This window comes from Brienomyrus brachyistius, chromosome 3 (genome assembly GCF_023856365.1).
Source record: "Brienomyrus brachyistius isolate T26 chromosome 3, BBRACH_0.4, whole genome shotgun sequence".
NCBI lineage: Eukaryota > Metazoa > Chordata > Actinopteri > Osteoglossiformes > Mormyridae > Brienomyrus > Brienomyrus brachyistius.
The window spans coordinates 33685995-33701601 of record NC_064535.1 but is presented as its reverse complement, the minus strand read 5'-3'; the positions used below and the strand labels follow the sequence as shown (position 1 = coordinate 33701601).

The 15607-nt window shown below is 43.8% G+C and overlaps 1 protein-coding gene and 1 long non-coding RNA gene across 2 annotated transcripts; one reads left to right on the top strand and one right to left on the bottom strand.

The window, feature by feature from the left end:
* The first annotated feature begins 421 nt into the window (after window positions 1-421).
* On the top strand, window positions 422-5059 carry LOC125738877 (leptin-B-like). The gene is made up of 3 exons (XM_049008368.1): window positions 422-534; window positions 1730-1899; window positions 3822-5059. Exons 2-3 carry the CDS (start codon window positions 1750-1752, stop codon window positions 4188-4190), a joined length of 519 nt encoding a protein of 172 aa, XP_048864325.1. The 5' UTR covers window positions 422-534; window positions 1730-1749; the 3' UTR covers window positions 4191-5059.
* LOC125738878 (uncharacterized) lies at window positions 2627-9647 on the bottom strand. Its single transcript, XR_007396927.1, has 4 exons — window positions 9596-9647; window positions 4428-4528; window positions 3987-4175; window positions 2627-3605 (listed from the first exon to the last, which is right to left on the bottom strand). It is a non-coding gene; the product is annotated as an uncharacterized LOC125738878 (long non-coding RNA).
* Between the last annotated feature and the right edge of the window lie 5960 nt (window positions 9648-15607).

The window sequence follows — 15607 nt, the reverse complement described above, 5'->3', positions numbered from 1 at the left end:
AAAGACAATAAAACATACTTGTGGTTGCAGATGTTCCTGTTAAAAATGATCTTACTTGGTGATCAAATATATGCATATGAATTTATGAATTATTAAATCAACACAGACTTTATCGTACTGGTGCTTTCTCCAGGTTCAATGACACAGCATTATCAGTATCGTCACAATACATCTCCGTTACAACTTTAAATAAGATTTTTACGCTGTAAATATTCAAAGCAGCCAGCAAGATAAACATGCCGATTGAGCCGATGGCGGCACGCAGATACTCAGCTGCAGGCGACAGACATGCACCATGGGGTGACTGTAGTAGAGAAGCGTAACAGGGCTGCCTGTCCGGGACGCCGTCCCACAGTGGGAGCTCAGCTAACAGGCGTACCTGGCTGAAGTCATGGCCTTGTTTTGCTGCTAGAGAAAGTCAGAACATGGGCCAATGTAGCAATGATTCACTGTCTGATGAGTCAACAGCCTCGGCTATAAAAAGGGCAACACTGATGGTTGTCTTAGGATGACATAGACCTTAAGCCTACAGAGGTAAGTTCCCCTCATTCTTTTACACTATTTACTACTGAGTCAGTCTCCAGCTTTTTAGCCAACAAATTATGATTCGTAGGTTTCTCATGAAATAAAAACAGCAAATTCCTGTGAATTGTCTTTGTATGGGTGCGCAATGAAACATATTTTGGCACACATTGCAGTTTTAAAATGTGTTTTGTGTGCGTGTGTGTTTCATAACTACAAAATAAAAATGTGTTTCATTTATGGAAACTGGAAGAAATGTTTTTTGTTTGGCATGCTGGATTTTCTTAGTATGTATTGAAGTATTTCCCACGTATGTAATTTACTCCTAAGAACTAACTTTTCTTTACAATAAGGAAGACATTATTTTAAGCATTTGAAGATGTCATGTACTAAAGTGAAAATATTATGTGAAAATAAATCTCAAATTTCAGCAAGATTTAATGTGGGGGGGGGGTATTGCACAGCAGTTTCTTTTCTTAAATGAACTATACTTGCATTATATATATATATATATATATATATATACATATACACACACACACACACACACACCATATAGTGTGTGCCTGACATTTGTGATTTTTTTTGAGTAGAGTTGGAAAAGTAAATTTATGCAAACCCAAATTCAGGCTGAAGTACATGCTGTTTGAAAATGTGGTATCTTAAAGCAGTCGTCATGATGGATTATAATTACCTTCATAATGCATTATAATGATCAATATCAGCTATTATAATGTATTATGAAGGTATCTATAGTGCATTATACATGAGAGCTTCACAGAGCATTCATAGTGGATAATAATCATGGCTATAATGTGTTATGCCTGTTTATAAATAGTTATACGTGTCTATAATACTTTATGAATGCATAATACATGGGTGCTTTAAGTAAAGTGTTACTGAAAATATCTTGCTGCAGATAGCACCTTACCTGTCTACACTCACTAGCACCTTACCTGTGTACACTCACTAGCACCTTGGCTATTCAATTCCATTCAATCTATTTTTTTAATGGATTCGCCCCCAAGGTGTTTTACGGGGGTGTATTGTGAAACATTACAACATCATTAAGATCAAATAACACAAAAAACTGGGAAACGGGAACAGCTATGTACTCTCACTGTCTCCTTACCTATGTATTCTTACACACACACCTTAGCTATGTACTTTGATAGTAATTAATGAACTAAAGGGTCTTTGTTCCAAGGGAGTATACAGACCTGGAGAATGAAATCCTCCATGACCCTCCTGTACTCCTCCATACTGATGCTACTTGCCACCAGTGTCAGCCGGCCACTGGCAGTGGACATTGTGAAGAACCAGGTCAAGTTCATGGCACAGACCACAGTGGTGAGGATACAGAGACTAACGGATGAGGTATGGATGGTCAGCATCCTTCAGTCCACAATTTGAGGGGGCCAGGAGGCCTTATCACTTATCAGATGAGGCTATATGCTAGTGGCTTTAGATGCATGCATCTGGGCATGCTTGGGTATGTGGGATCTTGCTGCTGTAGGGGATTCCTTAACAACGGACAGCTAACAATTAGGGCATAACCCAGACAGAGAATGAATACAAGACATGGGCTACACAGCAGACAGGAGTAAATGCAAAGCGAGTGATAGATAGAGAGGTTTGTGCAAATTCAAGTAGTGCAATGCAGAAAGTAGACAGGCAAAGTACAGGCTAGTTACTGCACACAGTACAGTAGACAACATACGTCTGTATATTTTCAAGGGGTATTTATAATTAAATGCAGAAAAATGCCTTAAATTGTTGCCTTTTTCAGTGGGCACTAGTGTTGTAGTACTTGAGACCGGTCTTGGTCTCCCGATTGGTCTAGAGACCACTTTTTGCGGTCTTGGTTTCATTTTGACCTTATTTTGACTTGTCTCAGATTCTTCGAGGCTTCGAGGTTTTATTTCAAGACTCAAACTGACAGTATTTATCAAAATGGCTTAATATTCATCTGCTTGTTATCCCAGAGAACCTGACAAACACTAAATGTGTGGATTTTCGTACCCATTAGTCTCTCAGGCTCACACATTTGCAGAGGTATAATGCAGACTTACACAGCTTTGTGTGCTAAAGTAGTAATCCTGTGCATAATGAGGCATATATTTTAAACATTTTCAATGAAAAAGCAGCCATAATAATCCATAAAAGATCGATATTATTCACATTAGACGGAAACCAAAGCACACATTTGCTTCCGCAATGATCCACACGCGACCCTTCTGGAAAAAAAATATTGGTAATTTACTTTAAGCAGTTATTATATCTTTGCACATATCTTCATAACATATTATAATACATTATAAATGTTTTATAAAGACAGCTATAACACATAGCTACATAATACATATATTCATAAAAAGGCATAACACATTATAGTCATGTGTATTATGCATTATTCATAATTCATTATTAATGAGACCTTCATACAGCAGTCAAAGCATGATAAACATGGTTATAATGCCTTTTTACCAATATTTACAGCCGTGTGTATATAATACTTTATGAATGTTACAATAAATTATAAGAACAATTATTAGTGTTTATGAATATGGGCTTCATGGAAAGTGTTACCAAAATATTTATTTCATAATTTATTTATTATAAGCTTATAAATGAATGTATAATAAAACACTCAAATTGCCTGGAGATATACTAGAAATTCCAAAAAATACAGCATTCTATTTTTTATGAAGACTACAACTTGATATTTTTGCAATATTTACTCACATAAGTTTTGTCTGTTTGATGGCATGCGGCTCAAAACAGGGCAAACAGGAAGGTGCTTTAAGAAATTTAAGAAAATTTTACATTTGTCCAAAAGCATTTATATTGAAATTAAGAAAAAATGTCCAAGGTGCAAATTATACTGTGACAGAAATTTTAGCCCATGTTGCTTAAGCCCCAAGACTGTGCCTATGCTTTATATTGTATAGTGTGTTGTTTTTTGCAGTCTGTTTCCGATCTTGACTTGGTCTTGACCCACCTTGGTCTTGGTCTTGTCTCAGTCACAATACACTCTGGTCTTGATAATGACTTTCTCGGTTCAGGTGGTCTTGACTACATCACTAGTGGGCACACACAAACATTTAAAATACATATTTGAATTCATACAAAATGCTGAAACTGACTTGCCATTTCATTTTACTTTTTTTGCTATTTATAAAATTTTAAATGTCACTGAGGCACGTGTAATTGCTGTAGATGTCACAGGATATTATGGTATGCTTTCCTAGGCTCTCTTTAAACAACAAGGAATAACTTTCTGTCTTTTGTTGAAACAGTTCAGAATATCTCCTAACATGGTGTTCAGCGATCTGGAGCTCATCCCCGACATGAGTCTTGATAAGCCGATTGAAGGTCTGGCCACCATCATGGACAGCCTGAACACCTTCCAGATAATTCTCCTCAACCTACAAATGGATGGAGTGAGCCAGGTCCACGCTGACCTTCTGAGTCTGCAGGGCATCGTCAGGTCTCTTGCGCCACCATTGAACTGCTCCTTGCCCAAGTTGAAAAGCAGCAAGCACCTGGATGCCTTCCTGAAGACCAATGCTGCCTTCCACGTCACCATTACCAATGTGGCTCTCGACAGACTGCAGAAGTTCCTCAAAAAGCTGATCCTAGACCTGGACCAGCTAAAGACATGCTGATAAGATGGGCTATTGCTTAAAATATATTTAACTTATTTTATATGGGTTTTTAACAACACCAAATGTCTCCCTAAATATTTAAGGTATTTATGAATTTAAATTCCTTTGTACTGTAATTTTAATACCTTCATTTTGCACACATGCACTGATGGGATTTTATGCAACCTGGTAATAGTTCTCAAGAAACGCAATGAGCAGCGAATGTAATTTGATACCTTTGTAGAAGCAGTATTTTACCTGTGCATTTTATACTTGGTGATGCTGCCAATCAGGACGCTGCTCTCTTTGGGCTCTGTAGCTCCTGTAGTCCTCCTTTGCTCCTCTGTGGGCATCATTTCCTGGCAGACAAATGCGCACAAGCACAGTGAAGTCAGATTGCTTTTAGGGGAATCTAAGTTTTGCAATGCAAGTACTGCAAACATAGTGCAGCTCTGAATAAATGATGATCTCCGTGATCTCTTGATGAAGTGGCCTTACATTACACCATTGCTAGAGGACAGCAGTCTCAGACAGCAGTCCATGTGTCGGTCTCTGCTATTGGATGGCCCTCTCACACAGAAGTCCATGTGTCGGTCTTTCCTATAGGACAGCCCCTTCAAACAGCAGTCCGTGTGTCAGTCTCTGCTATTGGACGGCCCTCTCAGACTGAAGTCTCTGTTACCTGATTTTCACACAACTATGTTACTCCTCTAGCAGCACGTTTGAGTATGTCTACAATGTGTATGAATGTTTATTTACTGACATTATTTCAGCTTTTTTCTATCAGGTCTTCTTTGTGTTTCAGTATAATGCAGTACATTCCTCGTGGTTATTTTCGATTCTTCCTCAGTAAATTCACTTTTAATAAACTCCCATTTGGCACATTGAAAGTGGATACATTCAGTTTTATATTGGCATTCAAACCCAAAAGATGGCTTTCAAATCTAGTGTTCCAATAAAGAAGGAAGCTAATACAGACATTTTTAAATAAAATTTGAAAATGTGTTTTACACCTACACTAAACCATGTTGTATTTAAGGACCCACCTGCTTTTTCTTCATTTCTGAATCTGTTACTCAAACACGCTGCCACTAATACAAAAGTACTAAAATTGATTTTTTTAAATAATGTTTTTGGCCAGCATTCATAAATGAAAAGAACGTCATTTTTGGTCACTTCTCAGCTGATCATGAAGTTTCTTCAATTGCATTTAATGCAACCCCAGTGAAACACTGAAATAACCTTTAAGGAACTTCTATGGAACATTCATGAATCTTGTTCATCTACCCATTTCCAAACCACTTTTCCAGTACAGGGTCGTGTTTAGGTCACCCTGGAAACTGTAGGACATGAGGCTGGCATCACAGTGCACACACTGCAGACACACTGATTCATCTCACCGCAAAATGCCCTGTTTTTGAACTGCCAGGGGAAAAGGAAACTGTTCACACAAAGAGCAGGGATGAGATTAAAACTGCCATGTAGGAACTGTGAGTTAAGTTTCAGCAGAGCCCCCAATGAAACACCCCCATAAAAGGTATCTGAAATTGCAGTCAACACTGAAACACCTGCAAAAATGCTATCTGAAATTAGTGTACACTGAAACGCCCCCATTAACGTTATCTGAAATTACAGTCAACACTGAAACATCCCCATAAAGGGAATACCTGGACCATCTGAGTCCAAGAACTTGCTGCATGATAGTTCCTCATCTCCAGCCGTATCAGCTACGCTACCCACCCCCCGGGCACTGTGAGGACAGAGTACCCACCCCCCGGGCACTGTGAGGACAGAGTACCCACCCCCCGGGCACTGTGAGGACAGAGTACCCACCCTCACCATAGCCCATTGAAACCCACTCCATTAGCAAGAAGCAACAGCAGCATGACATCCAGGAACACAAGATTACAGAACCGCCTCTAACCACAGACCATTAGGCTTGTCAGACGGACTATCGCCCACTGCCCCCCTGAACACTCCCCGCCCCCACCCCGCACGCTGAAACCTGGTACATAGGAATGGCCATTCTTCAGTATTCTGTCAATAGCAACTAAAGGCCATCATGTCTGATCTACAGTTAAATGCAGAACACGACGTAAACACTGCACGCCAGCAAACACCCTCCGGCACGCAAAAGTCTCCATTTCCTGTTGCATCACACTGAATGCCCAACAAACTGTGCTGCAAACACTGCACGCCACTGGAGCGCTACTTCTGAATCGGGAGAGGCGCTCAAACCCACCTGGTCTGTCTGCACAAAGCTGCCTGTGCTGGGCGAGAGAGAGCTACTGCCTGCTCTTCTGTGAGGTTACACTGCCCCCATGTGGTGGGTCTGTCATCAGCAGGGCAGCCTGAGCCGGGCTGCTTTGACAAGGAATTGCAGACGTGCCACAGTGAAGCTCACACAGCAAACGCGGTCACATAGCAGTCAGCCACGGTCACATGACACCCATGGTTGCAGATGAGCACAGTGACAGAGATGCCGGTCACTGCGGCAGTGGGGGCTGGTTTTGTCCAAACCTGGAAGTGGTTCAGAGCGTAGTGATGGAAAGTAAATCGCTATTCCTGAGAAACACGGCACTGCCTGTAAAACTGGAAAGTTATTTTTCAGAAGCCCGGCTTCTCAGACTTGTCAAAACAAATGCTTGGCACCATCGGCGAAGCAGAGAACGGCAAACCACAGGCATGTCAGAGGCCCACGCCGCCGTGTGCTGGATCACCCTCCGGCACGCAAAAGTCTCCATTTCCTGTTGCATCACACTGAATGCCCAACAAACTGTGCTGCAAACCTGGGTGGGTCTCCTGGCCAGCAGCGAGCATCAGGGCAGCAGACAGACTGTTCATGAGCAGTGACCCTCCCCCCCTTTAGAACCCTGCTCTCAGTTTCAGCGGAATAATGGAAACATCATGAGAATCTGGTTCAGCTGTTTAACTCTGTCGCTGTCAGAACCAGCGACCCAAGAAGTAAACCGCAGCATTATCAGTCCTGGCAGGACCTGCACCAAAGGTCACAAGAGTCCAGAGTACCGGCTACAAGCCAGACGTTTGAGTCAAAGAAGGAGTCAGGTGGACCAGTTGTGTTCCTCAGCTCTGTGTCTGGGGCGCAGATTGGCCTGGGAAAGGACCCCATCAGTCAGGTAGTAATAACTGATTTCTTTTTGTTCTTTTATCAGGCCCATAAGCCTGAATTGTTTTGTTTTTTTTTAAATGTAAGAGTTGGTAACAATCTTCCTGTTCTGACCAGTTGAGACTAAATTACCCAGAAATCCTTGGCTATGGTGATACTGACCCTAGGGCTGTGTAAAAACACGTCAGTGAACGTAAAAGTGGCCCCGAGTGCCACAGGCTGAAACATCTTTAAGGGTAGTATCACACTCCTGTGCTGTGAGGGGGCAGAAGACCATGCAGGGTCTGTGAGATGCACATCTCCAGCGGGGACAGAGGGCCGCGTAAGGAATGTGAGACAGACAGACATCTCCAGCCGAGGACAGAGGGCCGCGTAAGGAATGTGAGACGGACAGACGTCTTCAGCCGAGGACAGAGGGCCGCGTAAGGAATGTGAGACGGACAGACGTCTCCAGCGGGGACAGAGGGCCGCGTAAGGAATGTGAGACAGACAGACGTCTCCAGCCGAGCACAGAGGGCCGCGTAAGAAATGTGAGACGGACAGACATCTCCAGCCGAGGACAGAGGGCCGCGTAAGGAATTTGAGACAGACAGACGTCTCCAGCGGGGTCAGAAGACTGCGAAAGGCCTGTGAGACAGACAGACATCTCCAGCCGAGGACAGAGGACCGCGTAAGGCCTGTCAGACAGACAGACATCTCCAGCCGAGGACCGCGTAATAAATGTGAGACAGACAGACATCTCCAGCGGGGTCAGAGGACCGCGTAATAAATGTGAGACAGACAGACATCTCCAGCCGAGGACAGAGGACCGCGTAAGGAATGTGAGACAGACAGACATCTCCAGCGGGGTCAGAGGACCGCGTAAGGAATGTGAGACAGACAGACATCTCCAGCCGAGGACAGAGGACCGCGTAAGGAATGTGAGACAGACAGACATCTCCAGCGGGGACAGAAGAGTGTTGAGAAAAGTGGTGTGGCAGCCCTTAATGTACAGTGACTACACAAGCCCTTGCAATACACTAACGACTAAGAGTGCCAGAGCAAAGGGACCAATGTTCTAAGAAAGTGTACAGGTTTTAGAAAAATATAAAATTACAATCTTTATTAATCAATATTGTTTAATACAACTTGGTGGGTCACTAATTGAATATGTCACTACCTTAATGTTGGGGAAGGGACAACAAAAAGAAGGAGATGAAAGGAAAAAATAACACAAATCACCAAGGCACTTGGACAGAGCCACACTGCACCAAGGGAGGGTAGAGAAATGGCCATTTCTATCGCACAGTGGTGAAAAGCTCGGGCTCCTATACCACACGTGATGGTGCAACTACACTTATCCCAAGCTACACTGCAATACCCTTCAACCCTCACAAGGCTCTGGTACCTTAAGTGACAATGACAAGAGCTTCACACTATGTAGCACTGCAAGACTTTCAATGGTTAAAAAAAGAAGGCTGGGAACCCAGCTTTCCAGTGTAATTCCCCCTCCAACACATTAGGCTACTCTGTACAACCAGCACCCAGGTTGATTAACAATAAAAAGGAGGGGGGGACTAAAGGACTAGACAATAAGAATAATGATAAAGGAAAAGAAAAAAATACAAAACTAGCCTGTGGCGTGCACAGCGATCTCACATGGTGTGACGCTACACTTAAGTTACAGCACACAGGCTACAGGAAGACAAAATACCCAACAAGAAGCAGAAGGAAAAAAGAAAAATGAATAAGGTGTGAGCGGCACCACATTCACACAGTACAGAGAAGAGCAGCTAGCCATGCAACACAGCCATACGGACCCATAAATCAAACAGACAAACAAGTGCTTGTGTTCGACTGCCTGTTACACTATTAAGAACCATTAGCTAAAGGGCTAGTGAGCCACCAGCCAAGGCTAATATTTGGCAAGTCATAAAAAGGAAACTAGCATGCCTAGTTAGCAGCCTAATACATTTCACTTCATAACTAGCATGGAGGATCAGAGCTAAAAATAAGTCCAGGCTTTACTCCAGTATAGCCTGCACTCATTAGTTTATAGGTTATTTAACAGCTAGCTTATGAGTTGACATGTCTTAAAATACTAGTTTAACAGGAACCTACTAACAACAACAGACATATATTTATTAGCCGAGTGAATGCTAATTTATGAGACAGCACATGAACCAGCAGGCTGAATAAAGCAACACTTAACTCCCAATTGGGTGGTATATAAACAGTTTAAAACTGCCTGGACACCCAGCACATGCTTAGCCCACTACTTGCTAATTAAAGCAAACTATTAAGGAAATTCAGGACGTACCTGAAGGCGGAAACAGTCCAAACACTGCTACACCACAACCTGCATTCTCACCCCTATACCATCTGCCACAAGGGCCCCAAGGCCCTTTATATGTTCCTAACTGCATGGTATATGGGTGGCCTAATCAATGCCCGTCCTAATCCCCAATTAACGACACCAGCAGAGCAAGACTGCATATGTGAGCCCAAGTAGGGGGAAGAGAGAGAGAGAACCACAAAGGACACCAAAATAGCTGTCACTACAAGACCCCAATACAAACATGACCCACAGGCTACAGTGAAAATAGTGAGAATAACTAGAATATGAGTGAGAAGTTGTGACCATTGTGACGGCCATCTGAAGAAAGGCGAACGGGCAGAGTGTTAAGGTCAGTGCCCGTCTAGCCCGTCCTGAGTGCTTTTTCCCAACACCAGCAGTTCCCGCTGGCAGCTCGTGCCACCGTGCAGCTCGGAGGGCTGGCACCCTTTAGTTGTGTGTCTGAGGGCAGCCTCACTTGTTTTTTTAATTTATTCAAGTTTATTCTTTGTGTTTGGTCTTTGCTTTTGCATTTGGTTTACCGCACTCCTGCCACGTATGTTGGTTCCTGTCCTTTTCCTGGTGTCATTAGCCTCTGTGCATTAGCAGTGTTCCCTAGTTCCTGTGCCTGTTAACTGTGATGTATCCCACCTGTTGCTTGTTGCCCTACACTTTTTGTGATTAGTTGAGCCGTTGGCACCAAGTTTCACTCCAGGTCCCTGATTAGTATTTGTTTTCTTTGTGAGCATTTTAGTTTCTTCTTGTATTTGACCTCCTCATGGAACCTTATTTTCTGATTCCCCATCGTGTTTCAAATAAAATCTCTTTTCTCGACACTTTTCTTGATCGTCACCTTCTTTCTGCCTGCGCCAGTCCTGACCATAACATAGAGGTCAGAAGAAAGACTTCAGGCAGGGCTCCTCTGTGGCCTGGGGGGTAAAGAGGACTGCAGAGGGGCTGCTTCTGCACACGGAGGCCTTTGGTGCTCCTTAGTGTACCTGTGTAAATCATTTAGTTATCAGACAAGAGAATTTTACTACAAACTTAAACATACTGAAAAGCCACTTTTCATGCTATAGTAGTCATACAGTACCAACCATGTGCTACTGATACTCCAGACTACAGATCAGACTACAGCTCAGCCTATGACAGGTCAGTTATGATAGAGATCAGCGTATGACAGGCCAGTTATGATAGAGATCAGCGTATGACAGGCCAGTTATGATAGAGATCAGCCTATGACAGGCCAGTTATGATATGTTAGCCTATAACAGGCCAGTTGTGATAGAGATCAGCCTATAACAGGCCAGTTATGATAGATAAGCCTATGACATGCCAGTTATGATATGTCAGCCTATGACAGGCCAGTTATGATAAGTCAGCCTATGACATGCCAGTTATGATATGTCATCCTATGACAGGCCAGTTATGATAAGTCAGCCTATGACAGGCCAGTTATGATAAGTCAGCCTATGACATGCCAGTTATGATATGTCAGCCTATGACAGGCCAGTAATGATATGTCAGCCTATGACAGGCCAGTTATGATATGTCAGCCTATGACAGGCCAGTTATGATATGTCAGCCTATGACAGGCCAGTTATGATATGTCGGCCTATGACAGGCCAGTTATGATATGTCGGCCTATGACAGGCCAGTTATGATAAGTCAGCCTATGACAGGCCAGTTATGATATGTCAGCCTATGACAGGCCAGTTATGATATGTCAGCCTATGACAGGCCAGTTATGATATGTCGCCCTACGACAGGCCAGTAATTATAGGTCAGCCTATGACAGGCCAGTTATGATATGTCAGCCTATGACAGGCCAGTTATGATCTGTCAGCCTATGACATGCCAGTTATGATAGATCAGCTTGTGACAGGCCAGTTATGATAGGTCAGCTGATGAAGGCATTAGGGGTTGACACTTTCTTTGTGAGTGTGATTTTGCTGGTACTGGCAAACTCAGCCAGCTGCCGTTTGTATCAGTTTTGTTTTCTTAGAAAGAGGCCATTATAGAGTAAAAAGTGAAAGGTATAAATCTCCGCAGGCCTTTAGGAGTGGCACACCCCTTTCTGCTTTTAAATGAGCCTGGAAGTATTAAGCAATAAGCGGCATAAATACTCACTGGAATGAATCATTCCATATATTTTGGGGCAGATACCTACGCACGGCATATTAAGGCCGGACCAAGACAAACAGCACTTCTTGTTATTCTCAAGTGACGCAGTCTGGAAGTGCGAGGTTCTGATTTCTTGGAAATATCTGGTTGCTCAATACCACACATCCAAAACACCATGTTTCAACTACCACTCAGATTCCTCTGAAGGGATCTAACTGGGCAGCAATGAGTGAAGTGCACCACCAAAGAGCTGCTGTTCCCGGGCATGGACTGACAAAGATAGCAGGGAGACTCATTAATCAGGCTAGTGGTTTGACATCATTGCCCCCCACGCTAAAGGGTCAGCTAGCTTCTCCTCCAGACCTGGCTGGGCTCTGCACCCTGAGTAATGTCTAACTCGCCCCCACCGCCTGTCCAGCTCTGGGGTTTCCCCACACCACTCAGGGTTGGCCGGCTCCCCCTTTAAACCTGGCTGGGCTCTGCACCCTGAGTAACGTCTAACTCGCCCCCACCGCCTGTCCAGCTCTGGGGTTTCCCCACACCTTTCAGGGTTGGCCAGCTCCCCCTTTAAACCTGGCTGGGCTCCGCACCCTGAGTAACGTCTAACTCGCCCCCACCGCCTGTCCAGTTCTGGCGTTTCCCCACACCTTTCAGGGTTGGCCGGCTCCCCCTTTAAACCTGGCTGGGCTCCGCACCCTGAGTAACGTCTAACTCGCTCCCCCACCCCCTGTCCAGTTCTGGGGTTTCCCCACACCTTTCAGGGTTGGCCGGCTCCCCCTTTAAACCTGACTCGGCTCTGCAACCAACCTGAGTAACGTCTGACTGAGCAGGCTGGCTTTCCAGCTGTGGGGATCCCCTTCTGCACTCTTTCTGCTTCCTGATTGGAGGCTGTGGAATAACAACAAACAAACAAACAAATTGAATACTCCAGATAAACTGTATACAGATTATTGTGGCACCTTTTAACAGCTCACATAACTGCATATGTGTGTGTATGACCACACACTATGAAAAGGTTCCACAGTGAAGCAAACAGTTCACAGTTAACTCATTTTCACTATGCTGGTGCAAAAACACTGGCCCTGGGCCAGATGAAAATGCACCACAGAAAAGCTGTGCTCAGTATTTGGCAGCATAACGTGGGAGAAAGTGCGATGGATTATCGTATCCAAATCTTCTGCATAATCTACAAATTCAGTCCGTAACCAATATAGTTTAGTTTAATGACTCTGATGCTGGGCAGCAAAAGAAATCGCCAGCTTATTAGCGGAATAACGTTACATTGTTTTATAGTCTGTGAAAAAACGAAAGATCGATCTGCTGGCCAGATTTAATAATAGCGTATAAATATGTGGCAGGCTGAATAAATAAGATATTGTGGCGTTTGAGTGGCGAAGAGATCATGAGGCAGAGAGCAAAGTTCAGTGTTCAGCAGACTTTTTGGGCGATCCTTAAAAGGACTGCGGTAAAACACTGAGAATAAACTCATTTACACACACAGGTGGGGGAGAAATACTGCCTTTAATAAGGAGACAAAAGTGGATACAGACAATAGAGACAGGGCACGATGAGTCACACTCTGAAAACATTTTTTTTTTGGTTCAGCAGCTTATAAAAACTTAAAATCTAAACAGATCAAAAAAATCCAAAAAAGGAAGTTTACTTTAACTCCTGCCTACATAACATTTCTGTTCCGTTTGCTTGTTTAAACCCGTGGAAACATGGGTAGGTTCTCAATGCACCAAGCGAGAACCAGCACAGCACCAGCTGTTGGTGGATATAGGGTGTAGTAGAGATGACATATACTGGTTCATTTTCAGTAGATATATCATTTTGTTTATAGAAGACATACACAACTTTACTTTGTGTAGAGATGATATACACCAGTTCTCTTTGTGTAGCCGGAGTTCCTTAGGATATGAGCTTGTGAAACGCGTTCAGAGAAAAACTAAATTTCTGCAATATATTTGCTGCACATTCTGCCTCATCACTAACCACATCCGACAGCCCAAGCGATAAACATTAGCTCATGCTGCCTGAGAGCCAAATGCAGAAGTGGACGACAAGCTTCACTTTTGAAGCCATTATTTGACTTGTCAGGTCAGTGAGGGAAGAGAGATCCCAGGGAAAATGGTCTATATTTAATTTTTGATTCCAATATTGTTTTCATGTGGGTTTACTAAATCTTACAACAACCCATGCAGCCAGATTATGAACTACACATTGTAGATGCTTCCGACATCAGAATAGCAAGAATCAATCCTTACTATAGAGCAGCAGCTGCTTGTATTTGGATATAAAGAAGAGGGAAACAGGTGGAGGTTGGGGTGGTCATAGAGCAGCAGCAGCTTATATCTGGATATAAGGAAGAGGAAAACAGGTGGAGGTTGGGGTGGTCATAGAGCAGCAGCGGCGTATGTCTGGATATAAGGAAGAGGGAAATGGGTGGAGGTCGGGGTGGTCATAGAGCAGCAGCGGCTTATATCTGGATATAAGAAAGAGGGAAACGGGTTGGAGGTCAGGGTGGTCATAGAGCAGCAGCAGCTTATATCTGGATATAAGGAAGAGGGAAACGGTTGGAGGTCGGGATGGTCATAGAGCAGCAGCAGCTTATGTCTGGATATAAGGAAGAGGAAAACAGGTGGAGGTCGGGGTGGTCATAGAGCAGCAGCGGCTTATGTCTGGATATAAGGAAGAGGGAAACTGGTGGAGGTCGGGGTGGTCATAGAGCAGCAGCGGCTTATGTCTGGATATAAGGAAGAGGAAAACAGGTGGAGGTTGGGGTGGTCATAGAGCAGCAGCGGCTTATGTCTGGATATAAGGAAGAGGGAAACGGGTGGAGGTCGGTGTGGTCATAGAGCAGCAGCAGCTTATATCTGGATATAAGAAAGAGGGAAACGAGTTGGAGGTCAGGGTGGTCATAGAGCAGCAGCGGCTTATGTCTGGATATAAGGAAGAGGGAAACGGGTGGAGGTTGGGGTGGTCATAGAGCAGCAGCGGCTTATGTCTGGATATAAGGAAGAGGGAAACGGGTGGAGGTTGGGGTGGTCATAGAGCAGCAGCGGCTTATGTCTGGATATAAGGAAGAGGGAAACGGGCGGAGGTTGGGGTGGTCATAGAGCAGCAGTGGCTTATATCTGGATATAAGAAAGAGGGAAACGGGTGGAGGTTGGATTGATCATAGAGCAGCAGCTGCTATAAACAATGAATGTAGATAGTAAGTGGACCTTTACAAAGCATAGGCCTTTTTTACAGCTGAATGCATTTTAAGTTCAAATTAACCAGGTTAAAATTAACCTGATTAATTAGATTTTACAAATATACTTTTGGTTAAGCAAGTGATCAATTCATCCATAAACAGTAACACTGTTTTAATATAATCACATTATTAGGATCCATTAAAATAGCACGGTCTACTCTATGGAGCAAAGAGGTATATAGTGCCCTAATGTACACAATAGGCTCAGCCTCCACGCAGGGGCACAGGAGCACAGGAGTGCAAGCAGTCACACAGCCGCTGGCTCTGAAGGATATCACTGTGTAGATGAATGTAGGATCCATTAAAATGGCACGATCTATAGTACAGACCAAAGAGGAATACAGTACCCTAAAGAACACAACAGGCTTATCCACATTAATGTTACACATCAACACAGACCATAGGCTCAGCCTGAGTCCCGGGCAGCACGGTGCCCCTGGAGGAAGGCCTAGAGGCCCCGTGTCCGTGACAGGTTACTCCTAAGGCTGTCATCAGAATTAGCTGTGGTTTGTACCATAGGAGCCCTTCTGCACTGCGCTGGGCACTGCGTCACCAAAGTGCTGAAATTTAGATCATAAAAGAGGAAGTGTTTTTGTAGAGCTAATTGGAAGAAA